The sequence below is a fragment of the Heptranchias perlo genome, chromosome 16, assembly GCF_035084215.1.
Source record: "Heptranchias perlo isolate sHepPer1 chromosome 16, sHepPer1.hap1, whole genome shotgun sequence".
NCBI lineage: Eukaryota > Metazoa > Chordata > Chondrichthyes > Hexanchiformes > Hexanchidae > Heptranchias > Heptranchias perlo.
Window position 1 is genome coordinate 25,116,744 of NC_090340.1, and position 18,342 is coordinate 25,135,085.

General features: G+C 42.5%; 1 protein-coding gene and 1 long non-coding RNA gene across 2 annotated transcripts in view; one reads left to right on the forward strand and one right to left on the reverse strand.

The window, feature by feature from the left end:
- Positions 1 to 18,342, reverse strand: part of carmil2 (capping protein regulator and myosin 1 linker 2) — a 160,763-nt gene that overhangs the window by 84,651 nt on the left and 57,770 nt on the right. Inside the window, 7 exon segments of the mRNA XM_067997840.1 lie at positions 1,238 to 1,327; positions 3,723 to 3,832; positions 6,376 to 6,462; positions 8,362 to 8,456; positions 9,902 to 9,990; positions 17,590 to 17,665; positions 18,133 to 18,206. Coding sequence (XP_067853941.1) covers positions 1,238 to 1,327; positions 3,723 to 3,832; positions 6,376 to 6,462; positions 8,362 to 8,456; positions 9,902 to 9,990; positions 17,590 to 17,665; positions 18,133 to 18,206 — 621 coding nt within the window.
- On the forward strand, positions 8,379 to 8,839 carry LOC137333610 (uncharacterized). The gene is made up of 2 exons (XR_010965937.1): positions 8,379 to 8,464; positions 8,564 to 8,839. It is a non-coding gene; the product is annotated as an uncharacterized lncRNA (long non-coding RNA).

The window sequence follows — 18,342 nt, forward strand, 5'->3', positions numbered from 1 at the left end:
TCAGGAAAATGAGCTACTGTACATGCATCACAGTTTTAGCGAATCCTGACAAATACATAAGTGGTTTGCCTTAATCAGCATTTCTATAGACTGCTAAAAGACAATTTATAATATTTGATGATGCCAGTTATTATGAAGGTAATATTGTAGGTTATCCTGTGGAGGTCTTATGGTGATGCAATGGCGCCATCTGTTGGTGCCCCAATACACTTCAACAAAGAAGTGGGGCGAAAGATAGAAAGAACTTGCATTTGTATAGTGTGTTTCATGAACCTCAGGACGTCCCAAAGCCCTTCACAGCCAATGAAGTATTTTGAAGTGTAGTCATTGTTGTAATGTAGGACAGTGCAGCAGGCCAATTTGTGTGCAGCAAGGTCCCAGCATGAAATAAATGACCAGGATAAACTGTTTTTGATGATGTTGGTTGAGGGGAGGGGTGAATACAGATTCACTGTCTCAAACGCAAAGTTCTGAATCTGAGTTGTGCTGTTGTCAGCACATACAGCACAACTCAGATTCAGATGGGGGGGGAGGAGGGGGAGGAGGAGGAGGAGGAGGGAGGGAGGAGGAGGGAGGGAGGGAGGAGGAGGAGGGAGGAGGAGGAGGAGGGGGGGGAGGAGGGGAGGAGGAGGAGGAGGGGGGGAGGAGGAGTGGGGGAGGAGGAGGGGGGAGCGGGAGGAGGAGGAGGAGGGGGAGCGGGAGGAGGAGGGAGGAGGAGGGGGGGAGAGGAGGACGGGAGGAGGAGGGGGGGAGAGGAGGGAGGGGGGGAGAGGAGGGGAGGGGAGGAGGGGAGGGGGGAGGGGAGGGGAGGGGAGGGGGGAGGGAGAGGGAGGGGAGGGGGGAGGGGAGGGGAGGGGAGGGGGGAGGGGAGGGGGGGGGAGGGTGTGTGGGGGGGGGAGGGTTGTGTGGGGGGGAGGGTGTGTGGGGGGGGGGGAAATGGTAGAAAGTCTTGCTTAAGGACAGTGAAGGAGAGTCTCCTGTTATGGTATTGTATCAACATTATCACAGTTAACAGCATATTTATTTATTTCCCTTCCCTCATTCCAATTAAGGAAAAATAATCTTTAGGAAAAAACAGAATGATACCACTCAATCAGAAAAAATATGATACATTGTGTAGAGTTTTAAAATGTAATAGTTCTTGAAATAAGGCCTAGACTAACACAAGGGCTAAACTGACAGACATTATTCATATCTTCCCAGGACTAGGTAATGTCAGAAAACTGCACCAAAATACCGTGGTACTTACAGAATCCAGGGCACAGTCAGTACCAGCCAGATCCAAGTGAGCCAATGCATTCGGACGGGCAAGGAAATTATAAAAATTCTGATACAAAAAGAAAGCAGAAGCCACATTTGTTAAACATTTTGTATGATAGTTGTCTGGAATCATGTTTATGTAATAAATATTAAATCATAAGGCTGAATCTTCTAAGTATAAAACAATATTCCATTCCTCCTGTTATTTCTTTTTTGCCTAAATAGAGATTAGAATAACATTCTTGTATATGGCTGGCCTCCTCATCAGAGGGGTCACTTGCTGCCGATTCATAGCTGGGAGCAGTGACACGATGGCTCAGTCTCAAGTCTATTGCTCCAGCACCCTTACTACTCAAAGGAGTGTCTGAATCATTGAGAGATCCATCATTGACTGCTTTCTAGGAGTGCAATTATTAAGTGAGGAGAGGTACCTGCTTTGACAGTGGGGTGACCTGATAGCACCCAAGTATACTGCCGGCTCCCCACAGCTCTTAGAGAAGATAAACAGCAGAACATTGCGTTATGAGTATTACAGGCACAGAACTCTGCTAACCAGTGTCTGAAGGCCAGTGACACTTCTAATGTTAGTAGAAAGCTGACCATTCTGTCACCTCTTTACTAATGATTAGAAAATTAAAGGTAATCATTAAAACTTCATTAAAATAAACCATGTACTGGAGGCTGTCCTCACCCCTAAAACTCAAACAGTTATACTGTACACTTCACAATTGCTGTGAAACCAAATCTGCTCCGCAGCAACACAGAAAGTTAAACAGTTTTATTGACTTAAAAATCCCTATTTGCAGTTTAGGATGGGGATTACACTGCAATAATTACTCAGGTTTTAAAATACCCTCCACATTTCAGCAGTTCAAAACAAAAAACTCTGGTAGATCCAGCAGGGAAAAGATGGGAATTGGTTATCTATTTTTCTAATTAGTATACAAATTAATTAAGAAAATAATCTACAAAATCTAGTAAAAACAAATGAGAAAAAGCTTGTGTCAGACTCTTAAAGAACTACAATGGGCGTTAAACAAGCTTTTAGATTGTGCTGTGTTTTATTTTCCTATCCATTATTATTTGAGGCTAATTCTTCCTGAAAAATATAGGAAAATCCGTAGATAAAGGAGGGTTGAATAAGTCAGCGCGGTTTTGTGCAGCACATTGTAAGTAATTGGGGGTAATTTTGAAGTCAATGGAAATAAAAATCGGGATAGATGTAAAATGGGCTGCCAATTTGCTATCACCTGTTTTACACTATTGTACAAAGTCAAAATTACCCCCATTCACTCTTAAACACATCAGCTAAAATCAGTGTGGAAGTTTGCAATCTCATTCATTAGGAGTGACAATCACTTATTTTGGTTTAAAAAGCTGACCTATTTTGATGACCGTTATTGGTAAGAACAAACAGAGCTTTATACCTTGGCACTGGTTTGCAAGCTAGGTCACTTTTATTAATGAGAAACACTAGTCCCAACATTTGCCTAATATTTGAGCTGAGTTGCCACACAGAGATATGTTCTTGCATAGAATTACATAGAATTTACAGCACATAAACAGGCCATTCGGCCCAACTGGTCCATGCCAATGTTTATGCTCCACACGAGCCTCTTCCCATCCTACTTCATCTAACCCTATCAGCATAACCCTCTATTCCTTTCTCCCTCGTGTGCTTATCTAGCTTCCCCTTAAATGCATCTATGCTATTTGCCTCAACTACTCCATGTTACACGTTCTAACCACTCTCTGGGTAAAGAGGTTTTTCCTGAATTCCTTATTAGATTTATTAGTGACTATCTTATATTTATGACCCCTTGCTTTGGATTCTCCCACAAGCGGAAACATTTCATCTACATCTACCCAATCAAATCCCTTCATAATTTTAAAGACCTCTATTAGGTCACTCCTCAGCCTTCCCTTTTCTAGAGAAAAGAGCCCCAGCCTATTCAGTCATTCCTGATAGTTCTAACCTCTCAGTTCTGGTATCATCCTTGTGAATCTTTTTTGTACCTTCTCCAAAGCCTCTAAATCCTTTTCATAACATGGAGACCAGAACATTGCATAGTACTCTAAGTGTGGTCTAACCAAGGTTCTATGCAAGTTTAATATAACTTCTCTGCATTTCAGTTCTATTCCTCTAGAAATGAACCCCAATGCTTTGTTTGCATTTTTTATGGCCTCATTAACCTGCGTTGCTACTTTTAACGATCTGTGCCCCTAGATCTCTCTGCTCCTCTACCCCATTTAGACTCTTACTTTCCAAGGTGTATGTGGTCTTCTTATTTCTTCTACCAAAATGCATCACCTAACAATTATCTATATTGAAATAAATTTCATAGATCCATTACTTTATAGACTGGATAAGAATATTTAGACACTGAATTCAATGTTTAGGCATTTCAGAAACCAAAATGGAGGTTACATTGAGGCCTGTGCTACTGCGTCTATCCACTTACACAGGTATCTTCAGCAGCTAATATCCCAGGATTCCCAGAGAGGTCCAGGTGAACGAGAGAGGATGCGAAAGATTCATTGACAATAAATGACTGAGCCAAAGAGTTAAGACCTGAAAAAGATGAAGAAAAAAGGTGTAATGATGGTGCAGAGAGACAGGTTACAGAAAGAGATCAACAAATAAAAGGGAACCTTTACAGGCAGGGTACCAATTATTTTAATACTTTATAATACGTCGGCAAGTCAATGCTCTATACCTGGAGTATTCCCATTGAGGTAGTAATCTATACCTGGATTATTCCCACTGAAGCATTTATCTATACCTGGATTATTCCCATTGAAGTATTTACCTATACCTGGATTATTCCCATTGAAGTATTTACCTATACCTGGAGTATTCCCACTGAGGCAATTATCTGTACTTGGAATATTCTCATTTAGGCAGTATTCTATCCCTGGAGTACTGCCATTGAAGTAGGTTGCATGAAATTATTGACAATTGTCAGATATTTGACAAGCTCATCCACTAATATTTGGATTCTGTGTATTTTTATGAACTAAACAGATTTTAAAAATGGCTGAGGGTGTTTTATGTGGGTTGCCACTATAACTCCCATTCCCATTCCCATTCCCACTCTGACCTCTCTTGTCATTGGCCCCATACCCTAATTCAAAGAAGCTAAATGCAAGCTACAAGAGCAATAACTCATCTCTCTCCCAGGCGTGTCAGAAGCATTGTGTCACTTTAATTTCTTAATGTCTCCATCAGTTATTGGTGTAAGATGCTCTGTTCCATTATTCCACTCATGATTCCTCTCTGGGTTTATATATTCTGCTTTTTACCTCAGGTGTTTGAGTCAGCTGATCCAAACTGCCATGATGATAGGGGCACCGTAATTGGACTCAGCCACCTGGAATTTCCACAGTGGGAGGGGGGGTGGTCGGGGACAGGAGATCAGTGGAATCCCCTTCAAAAATAGTGTAAATGGCTAAAAATGGCCATTTATTCCATTTCTTTGGGGTTTCCGCCAATCTCCCACCAAGGTTAAGACAGGAGATTGGGAGAAACCTGCGGAAACACAGTGCCAGTGTCTTCAGTCTGGAGAACATGACTCCCTCTCCAAATCACTGCCCAGTGATCCCCGCTGGGAAAATGCATGTGGCGTGAATGACAGATAAGGACCGGACTGGGCTCAGCTGTATGATCCAATAGCCTTCTGCCACTCTCGAACAGGCTACTTGTAAGTACAAGCTACCACGTGGTACCCACTGAACCCGTGCCCAGCACCCGCTGAACCCGTGCCCAGCACCCGCTGAACCCGTGCCCAGCACCCGCTGAACCCGTGCCCAGCACCCGCTGAACCCGTGCCCAGCACCCGCTGAACCCGTGCCCAGTATCAACTTCAGGGGGAGGGAAGAAAAGGGGAGACATGATGAGCATTATTTGAACATTCTGACTACCAATTTTAGATCCAGGATAACAAATCAGTTTCTCCTGTTGAATATTTCCAAATTAGATAATAATGTAATCATCAATCACAGGTCCATGTAAATATGTACCTCTGGTCCAAAAATAATGGAGAAATATGACAGTATTTGGCGTACATGAAAAAATTTTGAAAAGGCCTGATAGATGATAGTTTTTTTGTTGCTAATGTTCACAACTAACATACCTGTGTTTGATCACCATGCTTCTTTTCCTACCCTCATTATGTGTTATGTCAATCTACCAGTGAACCAGTTATGTCAACCCTTCATGCAAATAGTCAATCACATCATGAGCTGCTACGTAAGGCAGCACAAAGTTACATGAAGAAATCAAATGATTAGCATCTGATGGTTATTTATTAGAACTGCTAATCATTTTATTTTGTAATGCTTTTTCCCTTTTGCAGCATTGAAATGAGGCTGAAAATGTTATATTTGCTCATGTGAAATTCAAATCCAAATTCCAAAATTGACTTTAGATGTCATAAAAGTAAAAAAAATGCACAGTTATAAAAAAATGAGAATTAATTCATTGTTTCATGTTAAGAATTATCTAGCAACTATTTCATGTTGAAAAATGGTTTTATTTCTTTCCTCATGCCACTTTTAAAGTTACATAAAGTTATACAGTTCTAAATTTAACATTAACCGCTCTTGACCTCTCTGAACAGCAATGGAATGTCTCTTTAGCTCAGAGAGCAAGCTGGCTATTGCTGCTCCTTCTAACTATACCTAGCATGAAAAACATATTTTGTGAATCATTCCAACAGCACAATGCAAGCGTCTGTTACGTGTTCAACAGCCACGCCATAAAGGATGCAAATCTTGACAAATGAAAATTAAAAGAGGTTGCTACTGCTCTGTCATATGACCACAGCAATCCAGCATTATCTTCCACGCGCATCAAACATTACAGCTCTCTTAAACAATTGCACTGTGGAAAATGAGAGCTGTTTTCCAGATCTGCATACTGAGCCCGGCTATAGTTCAGAATAAGGCCTTTTCAAAACATTTTCCTGTACGCCAAATACTCCATGATTTTTAGCCCAGAGGTACATATTTAGAGATAACTACAATTTCTTTTTCAAAAACACAAGAAATCCACATACAAGTAATTGAGTTTAAGCTTGTGGTTGACTGAAACTTAGTGGCTTGCTGAAGACTTACCTTTTGCAGCCAGTGACGTTCTGGCGAGGTTGAGGTACTTTAGTCCTTTGGACAGCTTTTCAAACTGTTGACTGAGTGCTGACACCCCTAATGAAAACAGGGAGGACTGGTGTTACAATGTATAATTTATCAGTTTATCTATATCTTTATTTTTTTCACTAGTTTTTTACATTCACTCCCCCTTCCACACACCTCCTCTGTCCAAGAGAGCAGTGAAGCCACCTACTTCCAGGCCCCTTCTCCATTTTGTTTCACATACTAATTGTAAGGAAGTCCACAGGGTGACTGCTCCTCTAGTGTTTTCTTCTTCCTCCCTTTTTGGAAATATGTAGCCTGTGCTTGCCCTGGCTCAGAACTCACCCTGCGAGGATCATGTAGCTAACTCCTTATCTTACCAGTTGATGGCACAATGCTTTGGCTCACCAACCTGCTGCACTACCAAGTCATTTATTACATATCTAATAAAAGTTTCAGTGTCAGAAAATGTCAGTTCACCTTCATGGGCTGAGCTGCTTTTCCTTCTCTTTTAGTCCTTTCTTAGCTTTTTATTGTGGTCAGCTGTGAGCCTCACACACGCAGAAACCCACCACCATGTTAACAGAGTTAAGACTTAGGGACACCCCAGTTTCTATAGAAATGCTGCTGGAGTTTAACCATCTGAAGCCATAATATTGCATTCGGGGGCAGCAGCATCATATCCCATTGGTTAGCCCAATGTTCAAGCTGATGAGGTAAGTCCATTACATCCCTAGGAGAGTCTGCCAACAACACGACAACATCCTTGAAAAAAAGCATTGCAAATCTTTCAGAAGTGCTTAGAACAGACACTCCAATGTGGCCCCTTACAATGCCATTTGACACATCATTGATGAGGACATTGCATAGGGCAGTGACTGTGGACGATTTCACTCCTCTTTAGAGAAGGTTAGGCCCAGTGAGTCTCTCGTGTACCCTTATGTGGACCTTGGAATGAGTGTCCATCCTGGATTTAGCCATGTACCATCATAGCATTCAGCTTTATCATGAAGTACGTTGAAAGTTTTATGAAAATCAATTAAAACAATGCAAGTAGATGTCCCCAAAGTCTCATGGCATTCCGTGAACTTGTATGAAGCCACAGCCTGCTGCACACATTTTTCACAAGAATGAAATCTAGCCTTTTCGATTGCACCACAGGCCTCCAACACAACCACAATGACTCAAAAAGCCAATTTAACAATGCACTCAGGAGAATTTCCCTTCTGGTGGATAGGGAACTGTATTCTGAAACAGTGCATGTATAAATGTCTCAAACAGAACCCTATTCTCATATTGTATCCCTTCTACTACAACAGCTATGTCGTTCTGTGGTTCTTTCCTCTAACCCAACAGGGACCCAAAAGTCTTTGTGACTTCTTGTACCAGAGCTGATGTGTCCCAGTTTAGAAAAGGCATATTTATGTGGGAAGGCTGCATGAATTTAGACACTTGGAAGTTCTAGAATGGGTTGGTGCCAGAAGTTCAGTAATTCAGGTGCATGAACACTTCACTCCCATCTAGAAGGAAATGATTCAGGTCTCAGGATTGCCTCTTAGTCAGATTCATAATTCCCAGTGCGGTGGTATTATTTCTTAGTACTCAGCTGAGCTGCTGGATTCAATAAAAAGGAATTGCATCTTTTTCAAGGGGGAGGGGAAGGCTGATTTGTAAGGAGGACACTGGGACTAACATTGTCCAGCTGGACCCATATAAAGTATGCCTCCTGCTGGCTGTTCCTGAAGTTGCAGTAATGGAATTTGTTCACAGTGTGTCTGGAGGAGGATGCATGGTGGTGAGCATTCTGCAAGAGCAGAAAAAATGGAAGATAACAGAGACAAAAAAAATCTAAGCCAATTGATATGAACTTGACCTAAACCTAACTTTAAGTTAGGCCTTGCATTGGGCCCAGACTAGGATAAAACAATTCTGACCAGTATCAATAATAAATCAATGAAATATGATCTTTACCTTTGTCCTCCAGCTGGTTGCTGGAAAGGTTTATCGTGTGAAGCACAGGATGGAAATTCTCTTCCAGAGCCAGAGCTATTTTCTGTCCAGCGTCACTGAAACGGTAAGATATTTATGTAACATACACACTGACTGACTGAAACTCAACTCTAATGTACATCAACATAGAACCCTGGACAATACTGTTTCTTCTCTTATTTAGGATCGAATGACAACACACAATCAAAAGCAAAGGAAAAGGACCGCCCTGCAGCCACTGCTAGATGATAAAACATCAAACTCTATGTAATAAAATAAAGAGGATATCCGGGGTGGACCAGCAGAGTCGATTTATTCCAGGCATGAGGAAGACATTAGTGAGGTATGAAGATCTCTCTCACGAGTGGAATAACTGAGGGTATTACATGTTCCACATCATCTAATCTGCTGCAACAGGTGTGGGTTTAAAATAAAATTATTAATTCAAGCGTTTTTAAAATTTAGTTTTGAGAGATTATTACAAATTTGGGTGATACTTTAATAGTCTTTATTGCAGTTTGCAAACTGCCTTCAACCTTTCTCCAATCACAGTTGGCTTCCTTCTTGGAAAAAGTATTAAATTCACAAAGAAATCTCTTATTTTTTTCCCCCTCAACACATGAGCCTCAAAGCTAATACAAATATTTAATTCCATGACCTATGAGTAGAGAACAAAAATTGAACATGTCATCAGCTTCTATAAGAAAATAAATAGTCCTCCTGCGGTTTAGTCCTGCACATGGGGTGTAACACTAGCGGCACCAGAATATAGTACTGAGCCGCAGAGAAGTACTTCCAGTTGTGATGTTACCACATAGCGTGATAAGTTCCATATCCTTCAGTGGTCTGCCATTTCATTATTTATAAGAATTTCTCCCACTAGCTGCTGTTTGAACAGCATTGCTGATCTAAGCCACAGTTTGAATTACAACTATTCAAAGAATAGTTTATTTGTACAAGGCAATATTAATATTTTCAACAAATTATGTTTTTGTTCCAAGTTAAAGATCAGGAAATTGGTGACACTGTAAAGGCACAACAGAATGGTGAGCGTTTTAAAGGAGTAAACAGACTGCCCCATCACAACCTGAACCAGATGTCCAACATTCCTAACATTTAGAAGTCTTTAACAAAAGCATTTGGGGCTACACTAATGGTTCAGTTGGTTAAGGCAGTGAATAGCTGAACTATTAAGATAAGAAAAGTCTCAAGTTCAATTCCTTCAGGGAAATCAGCCAAGATTCCCGCTCATCATTATCCAGCGACCTCTGCCAGAGTGAGCACGTGCGGACATCAGGTGAGGAAAGCATCTGGTTCTGTTATGATGCCCTCTGCAGTCGAATAACCTGCCAACACTTACTGTCTAGACTCATACACCATAGGATAGTGAGGTAATGGATAGCACCTCACACCCATGTAACTGCACCTCAGCAAGAAAATTGCTAGATAAAAGGAGGGAGGAAAAATGTATAACTTAATGTTAACTTAATGGCAACACCACCAAAATCGATAGTCTACTTACAACTTCATTCCAGCATTTTCTAAAACCAGCTCCTCCAGTTTAGTGGACCAGCTGATTACATAGAGGACCTGCTCGATCACATCGGGGCCCTGGCGGTGACAAGGAATATTAAAAAGAATACATAATGTGTGCCATCAGGTAGATTCCTTCTTTAAAAATTTCCCTATTCTAGGGTTACCTTTCCTCACTCCCTTTAGTGTTGCCTGTACTCAGTTAGGTTTGTCAACTTGCCAATATTCCATCGGCCTAGGTGGATTTGTGAAATCAACACCAGTTACAGGTTGCCCAAAAAAAGTAATAAGACCAAAAGCTAGAACTGTATTTCCCATAAAATGGCACATTTCTTTCTTCTACAAGAAATGGGCCAAAAACTATTTAAGCGGAAGCAAAAAATCGGCTGCACTAAGACATAGCGATCTGAATTACATTGGCTAGAAATCAGAGTTAAAGGACAGTTAAATGTGAAGGAAGAAGTCATTCCTGAGAGAAATTAAATTCTGTAAATTGATTTATTTTGAGCTTCATTCATAAACCTGCCACTTGTCATAACAATTTAGAGTTTATTAATTATTATTTTTACAATCAGTTAATTTTTAGCAAGTTGCTACACACAGAACCAACAGCACAGAGGACTGTTTGAGTGGAAAATTAAACCATCTCTCACAGCTGGATTATTTTTCATATCTCACTTAAAATGATTTGAAAAATGATTTAACTTCCACTGAATTTTTTATATTAATTTTATTACAATGTTCCTGATTACGTTATATGAAGTGGCTAGCAGTCATCTTGGAATGAAAATCACTACAGCGAGGTGTGTGCGGGCGTGTGTCTGATACCCCTGGGAATCAACAGCTTCACTTAATTTCTTCACCCTATCTTTCAAGTACTTCCCTTTGTTCTGTCAAATATAGAAAATTTCACAGCAATACAGCACATCACAGCATTTGAATCTTTAGTAACCAGCAAATATTTCCATGTTTGGACTGTATAGTCAAACCTCTTAAATTGAACAGCTACACTGCTCAGTAGCGTGGCAGTATTAGATCTATTGATAATGATAAAAGGACAGGAAGTGGCATTCTGAGCACATGACGAATATATTGTAACCCTTTGGGTTTGGCTCAGGAGGTTTGCAGAAAGAAACAGGTCTAACAATACTGTGTGATAAAGATGAACATAGGAACAGCTAGATGAAAAAAGACTAATGTCCATCTAGTTCGCTTTCTACCATCCTGGTAGTCGCATGATACAATGAGAATGGAGTTGTTCACTAATCATAGCAATCAATCTCTCTCGATGGGCATGATTTTAAATGGGAGAAACGGGTGGGTTGGGGCCGGGAGCAGTAAAAATTTTAAAAATCTAAAACCAGCCCCGAACCCACCTCCAACCCGTCCACTTCCGGTTTTCACTGAGGTGGGATGAGGGGTGGGTCAGTTAAAGCTTTCAAGGAGGCTGCGGGCCTCCATTTTGACAGGTTTTTTACTTCACGCAGCATGAGAGAGGCGAGAAGGCCTGAAACAGCAGGTAAGTGCCTTTATAGCACAGCCTGTGGGTCCAGAGGAGCTGGAGTGCATCCCCCAGGCCTAACAAGCCCACCTGCAGCGACCACCCTCATGATCTCCGCCTCCTCCCCCCACGATCTCCGACCCCTCCCCCCACGATCTCCGACCCCTCCCCCCACGATCTCCGACCCCTCCCCCCACGGTCCCTGACCCCCTCCACTATCCCCGAACCCCCCCCCACGATCCCCAACCCTGATCCCCCCGATGACTGACCCCCCCACAATCTCCAACCCTGATCCCCCCGATGACTGACCCCCCCCCCACCAGATGAATGAGCCCTCAACGATGACTGAGCCCCCCAATGACCACCCCCTGATGACTGCCGAAGAGTGACACCCCCAATGACTGACTCCCTCGATGACCGAGCCCCCCCACCCTCACCGGTGACCTCCAGCACCCCCTCCGATGACCCCCAATTACTGAGTCCTCCCCCGGGGCCCCTGCCCTCCCGATGACCTTCCTTCCCACCCCCCCCCCAATCTAACACTAACCTGAGTCTACAACAGACCCAGACATGGGGTAAGGAAAACCCTAGTGATGGAAACCTTTGGGAACCATTGGTCCAAAGTCACCTGATCTTCCCAAGTAAGCTACACTTACCATGTGTCACGTCTCAAATTACATGTACAATATCCTAAATTATTATTTACTGAAGGAAATCTATCTAATTTGCATTTAAATGCTTCTTCCTTCTTCCTAGGGAGGGTGTTCCATAAATTTACCACTCACTGAAATAATGTTTTGAATTTACCCCTCCCCTTCAAGTGCACACCCTGTCCTCTGGTTCTACTGTTCTGCATAAGGTGAAACATCTTCTCGTTCTACATTATCTAGTCACTTTAGAATCTTAAAAAGAGCAATCATATCATCTCTTAACCTTCTCTTTTCCCGTGAGAACATACCCAATTTACATAATCGCTCCTCATAATCCCATCCCTCCCGTCCCCTCGATCATTCTAGTTGCTCTCTTCTGTATCCTCTCAATTGCTACAATTTCCTTTTTGTGCTGCGGCGGCCAGAACTGTACACAATATTCTAAGTGCGGGTACACCAATGATTTATAAAGTGGCAGGATTACCTCACTATTTCAGCTCAATATTGATCTTTTAATATATCCCAACATCTGATTTACTTTACTCACTGGCACCGAGCATTGTTGCAATAACTTCAATTTATTGTCAATCAGGACCCCCAGATCACTTTCATTTTTCCTGCACCTTATTTTCTTTCCATTTAAGTAATGGTCCCTTCCTCGATTTTGTTGTTCCCATGTGAAGCACTTTGCATTTCTCCATGTTGAATTTCATCTGCCACCTGTCTGCTCAATCCCCAAATATATTCAAATCCTCCTGTAACTTTCCCTGTTCAGCTTTGGAGCCCATCACCTTCATTAGCTTTGTATCATCTGTAAATTTAGCCATTGTGCTTGTGACCTCTAGCTCCAGATCATTTATGAACATATAAAACAAAAGAGGTCACAAAACAGGTCCCTGTGGGACCCCAATGGTAACATTCTCCCAGGCTGATGACAATCCCTGTACCACCACCCTCTGCATTCTAAATAAGAACATAAGAAATAGGAGCAGGAGTAGGCCATATGACCCCTCAAGCCTGCTCCGCCATTCAATCAGATCATGGCTGATCTTCGACCTCAACTCCACTTTCCTGCCCGATCCCCATATCCCTTGATTCCCTTGGAGTCCAAAAATCTATCGATCTCAGCCTTGAATATACTCAACGACTCAGCATCCACAGCCCTCTGGGGTAGAGAATTCCAAAGATTCACAAACCTCAATCTTAAATGGACGACCCCTTATCTTTCAACTATGCCCTCTAGTTCTAGACTCTCCAGCCATGGGAAACAGCCTCTATCCAGTCAATCCCCCTCATAATCTTATATGTTTCAATGAGATAATGGTCAACCAATTATAAAATATTTCCACTGATTCTCGCTTTCTTTATTTTCAGCACCAGCCTTTCCAGAGGAACTGTAACAGAGGCCTTACTGAAATTTCAGTACACCAAATGCACTGCCTCACCCCTATCTACCATCCTTTCATGAACCCATATTGGCTATCTATTATGATTTTATTTCTATCCAGGTGCTCCATGATCTTATCTTTAATAAAGAGTTTCCATAACTTTACCCACCTGTAGGTACCAGAGTCTCCTCTCCTACTCTGAACCTCAGTGTGGTCTTCTCTAATACCTCGTCTATATAAACTTCTCCCTCCTTAATATTCTGAGCATGGTCAGTCGCTCACTAAGGCTGCCCACTTCAGCCTTGTGTGCATCGACCGGCCTTCACCCCCCTCTGTCCTTGCAAACTACTGCTCCATCTCCAACTTTCCTTTCCTTTCCAAAGTCCTTGAACGTGTTGTTGCCTCCCAAATCCGTGCCCATCTTTTCCACAACTCCATGTTTGAACCTCTCCAATCAGGTTTCTGCCTCTGCCGCAGCACTGAAACAGCCCTTATCAAAATCAATGAGGAGATACTAGGACAGGTGATCAAAAGCTTGGTCAAAGAGGTAGGTTTTAAGGAGCGTCTTAAAGGAAGAGAGAGAGGTAGAGAGGCAGAGAGGTTTAGGATGGGAATTCAAGAGCTTAGGGCCTAGGCAGCTGAAGGCAGAGCCATCAAAGGTGGAGCAATAAAAAGCGGGGATAGGCAAGAGGCCAGAATTGGAGGAGCGCAGGGATCTTGGAGGGTTGTAGGGCTGGAGGAGGTTACAGAGTTAGGGAGGGGCGAGGCCATTGAGAGATTTGAAAACAAGGATGAGAATTTTAAAATCGAGGACTTGCCGGACCAGGAGCCAATGTAGGTCAGCGAGCACGGGGGTGATGGGTGAACAGGACTTGGTGCGAGTTTGGATGGGACAGCAGCGTTTTGGATAATCTCAAGTTTATGGAGGGTGCGAGGTGGGAGGAGAGCATTGGAACAGTCAAGTCTAGAGGTAACAAAGGCATGGATGAGGGTTTCAGCAGCAGATGAGCTGAGGCAGCTAGATACAAGTGGGAATTTTTTGCAGAACCTTTTTCACCTCAGAAGCAGTTGTAAATGGGAATATGTGTAGAATGATGTTTGCTGGACATTCGGATTTGGAGTGGGAACCGCAGTGTTTTGGGAATGTCTCTGGGCTGCTTTGTTTTTGGTCGGATCTCTTCTGCTGCCTGCAAACAAATTTAAAAATACTTCTACTTTAGTTCTTTGGTGTAAGAAATATGATTTCTAGACCAAATCATAATCATGTATCCCATCTTGCAAAGCTTCAGGCGCTTGGCTAAAAAGCAAGGCTGCGGGAAGATCTTGGGCCTGTGAGAATACAAAAGGAGCCAGCATTCCACAGAAAATGATATATCTGACATCAGGCCATCAGGGAAAGTGATTGAGAATATTGCAAAGACAATAGGAGTGCGAAACAGAGACATTGAAGACCAATTGTCAGAAACAGATAACAAGAAGTCCCAAGGCATAAACAAAGACTCAGGTCCTGCACACAGACTAATCCTGTTATGTTAATTGCAGGAGCTTTGTTCAGAAAATTATGATGTGGAGATGCCGGTGATGGACTGGGGTTGACAATTGTAAACAATTTTTCACATCGTTCACCTGACGAAGGAGGAAGCCTCCGAAAGCTTGTGAATTTAAAATAAAATTGCTGGACTATAACTTGGTGTTGTAAAATTGTTTACAATTCAGAAAATTAGGTAACCTTCGTGATTGGCATATACAGGATGAGACATCTTAAATGTCTGCATCTGATCAATCTAAATACACAAAGATAAGGGCATGTCCCTCCCACATAAGATAGATAGGATTGATAACCGTTATCCCCATTGCAAACAATTTTACAACACCAAGTTATAGTCCAACAAATTTATTTTAAATTCCACAAGCTTTCGGAGGCTTCCTCCTTTCTCGGGTGAATGGTGTGGAAATGAAATTTTCGAATCCTTCGCATTTGAAAATCACAGAACAATGCCTGGTGATTACTGCTCGTTGCCAAGGCAATCACAGTGAGCAGACAGAGAGGTGTCACCTAAAAGGCCACCGAATATACAAACCCCCCCAAAAAAAAGAGAGAGAGAAGGAAGACAGTCAATGACCCGTTATATTAAAAACAGATAACATTTGTTCGCTGGTGGGGTTACGTGTAGTGTGTCGCGACAACGCAAAATCGTCGAGCAGAAATTGATAGCCAAGTTCCGCAACATGAGGACGGCCTCAACCGGGATCTTGGGTTCATGTCACACTACACGTAACCCCACCAGCGAACAAATGTTATCTGTTTTTAATATAACGGGTCATTGACTGTCTTCCTTCTCTCTCTCTCTTTTTTTTTGGGGGTTTGTATATTCGGTGGCCTTTTAGGTGACACCTCTCTGTCTGCTCACTGTGATTGCCTTGGCAACGAGCAGTAATCACCAGGCATTGTTCTGTGATTTTCAAATGCGAAGGATTCGAAAATTTCATTTCCACACCATTCACCTGAGGAAGGAGGAAGCCTCCGAAAGCTTGTGGAATTTAAAATAAAATTGTTGGACTATAACTTGGTGTTGTAAAATTGTTTACAATTGTCAACCCCAGTCCATCACCGGCATCTCCACGTTATCCCCATAGAATAGGTTCAGACAAACAATTAACACCATAGAATGGCTATCTGAAAGATGTCTGGAACAATGGGCACCCTGGGCGGAAATGTCCAGGACAGATGACATCACTGGACTACTAGAAGCAAATATGCTTCAGAAAGATATATAAACAGAGGCACTGACCCACTACAAGTCAGAAGCAGTTTCTTGGAACGGCGGAGGTTCACACGCCCTATGAACCAGGTCTGATCATCCTGAAATTTCCTAAGGACAGGTTGCACCATCCTTGTTTATTCGATAGTTATATAAATACTTGTTTGGTATAACCGCATCAGAACATTGTTCTTGTGTCTATAATAAAGCTTGCATGTTCTGTCACACTCGGGCCCGAGTCGTCGTGAAAGTTATTATTAAGAAGGATTAACAACCCTTGGTAGCATTAATAATAACATATTTCCAACATTTGAGTTAGAGGACAAATATAACTACTCAGGTTATTTTGGACATCGGGCAAACTGAAGAGAAAAACTTAACTGGACCAGCCATATAAATACTGTGGCTACAAGAGCAGGTCAGAGGCTGGGTATTCTGCAGCGAGTAACTCACCTCCTGACTCCCCAAAGCCTTTCCACCATCTACAAGGCACAAGTCAGGAGTGTGATGGACTACTCTCCACTTGCCTGGATGAGTGCAGCTCCAATAACACTCAAGAAGCTCGACACAATTCAAGACAAAGCAGCCCACTTGATTGGCACCCCATCCACCACCCTAAACATTCACTCCCTTCACCACCGGCGCACAGTGGCTGCAGTGTGTACCATCCACAGAATGCACTGCAGCAACTCGCCAAGGCTTCTTCGACAGCACCTCCCAAACCCGCGATCTCTACTACCTAGAAGGACAAGAGCAGCAGCTACATGGGAACAACACCACCTGCACGTTCCCCTCCAAGTCACACACCATCCCGACTTGGAACCATATTGCCGTTCCTTCATCGTTGCTGGGTCAAAATCCTGGAACTCCCTTCCTAACAGCACTGTGGGAGAACCTTCACCACACGGACTGCAGCGGTTCAAGAAGGCGGCTCACCACCACCTTCTCAAGGGCAATTAGGGATGGGCAATAAATGCCGGCCTCGCCAGCGACGCCCACATCCCATGAACGAATAAAAACATCAGGACAGCATGGATCAGTCTGCAATAAGGAGCTCACTCCGCATAAAAAATAACAACAATTATTAATGTGCTTCGATTAGATTTTGTAGAGTGAATAATCAACTATGTGTTGCATAAAGACATTAACCAAATATCAGATTATTTCCTTCATTGCAGTGAAACGTTGGGTCACACATAGGAAATAATTTGGAGTAAAACAGTCACTGTGATTCGCTGCAAAACTGCAGTTGATTTGGATTTGAAGCTAATCACCAGGCTGTAGACATGATTGTAACTGCTTTCCACACACTACCCAGAGGATTTGCCAGATTGATTCTTGGAGCAATACATCCAGTTTGTTCCAATCGGACTTACCAGCCGTAAATCCTTGGAGAAAAGCTTTGTAAACCACTGGTTAAATGCCAAGGCTGCCACACTTAATGCCACATCTCTGTTAGACAGAAAAGGTATTAATGGTTGATCAAGGTAATAAACAAACATCATGAAACATATTTAGAAAAGTCTAATGGATTCACTCATTTCAGAGGATTTAAAAAAAAATTCCCAATCTATTTAAATGTAATTTCACCAAAGGAAAGATATAATAATGGTTGAATGTAGAAAAGAGAAACAGCTTGGGGGAATTTTGGCAAGGTTATCTTTCCTTTTGCTGCTTCTGGTCTCTCTGCTCTACCACTCTGTCAGAGTGCACACTCAGAGAGTCAGAGAGAGGCAGTGAGAGAGAGGGACAGAGGCAAAATACCTTTGGACAATGTTACCTTCATCGATGAATAAAGTTCTGGGATTTGAGGTAGGAACTATATCTGCTTTGGATTAGGTTGTGCCTATGGAGAGAAACTTTACTTTTAATTTTAGCTCTGTTAGATGATCTGAAAGGAAAAGTTGGCCTTAACTCACCTGGTGTCCAGGTGGCAGAAGTCTAGCAGGTTAAATTCCTTGGTGTTCTGGCTGTGGTAGATGGTGTCTACATCCTCGGGGGAGAAAAAAAGACTCCAGCTGACTGGTCATGTTTGAACTGCATCGCAAAAAGCTGCAGTGCTGAAGATAGACTAATTATACACATCAGTTACTTTTCTCAAGGTCATGTAGAAGATACCAGGGCCTTAC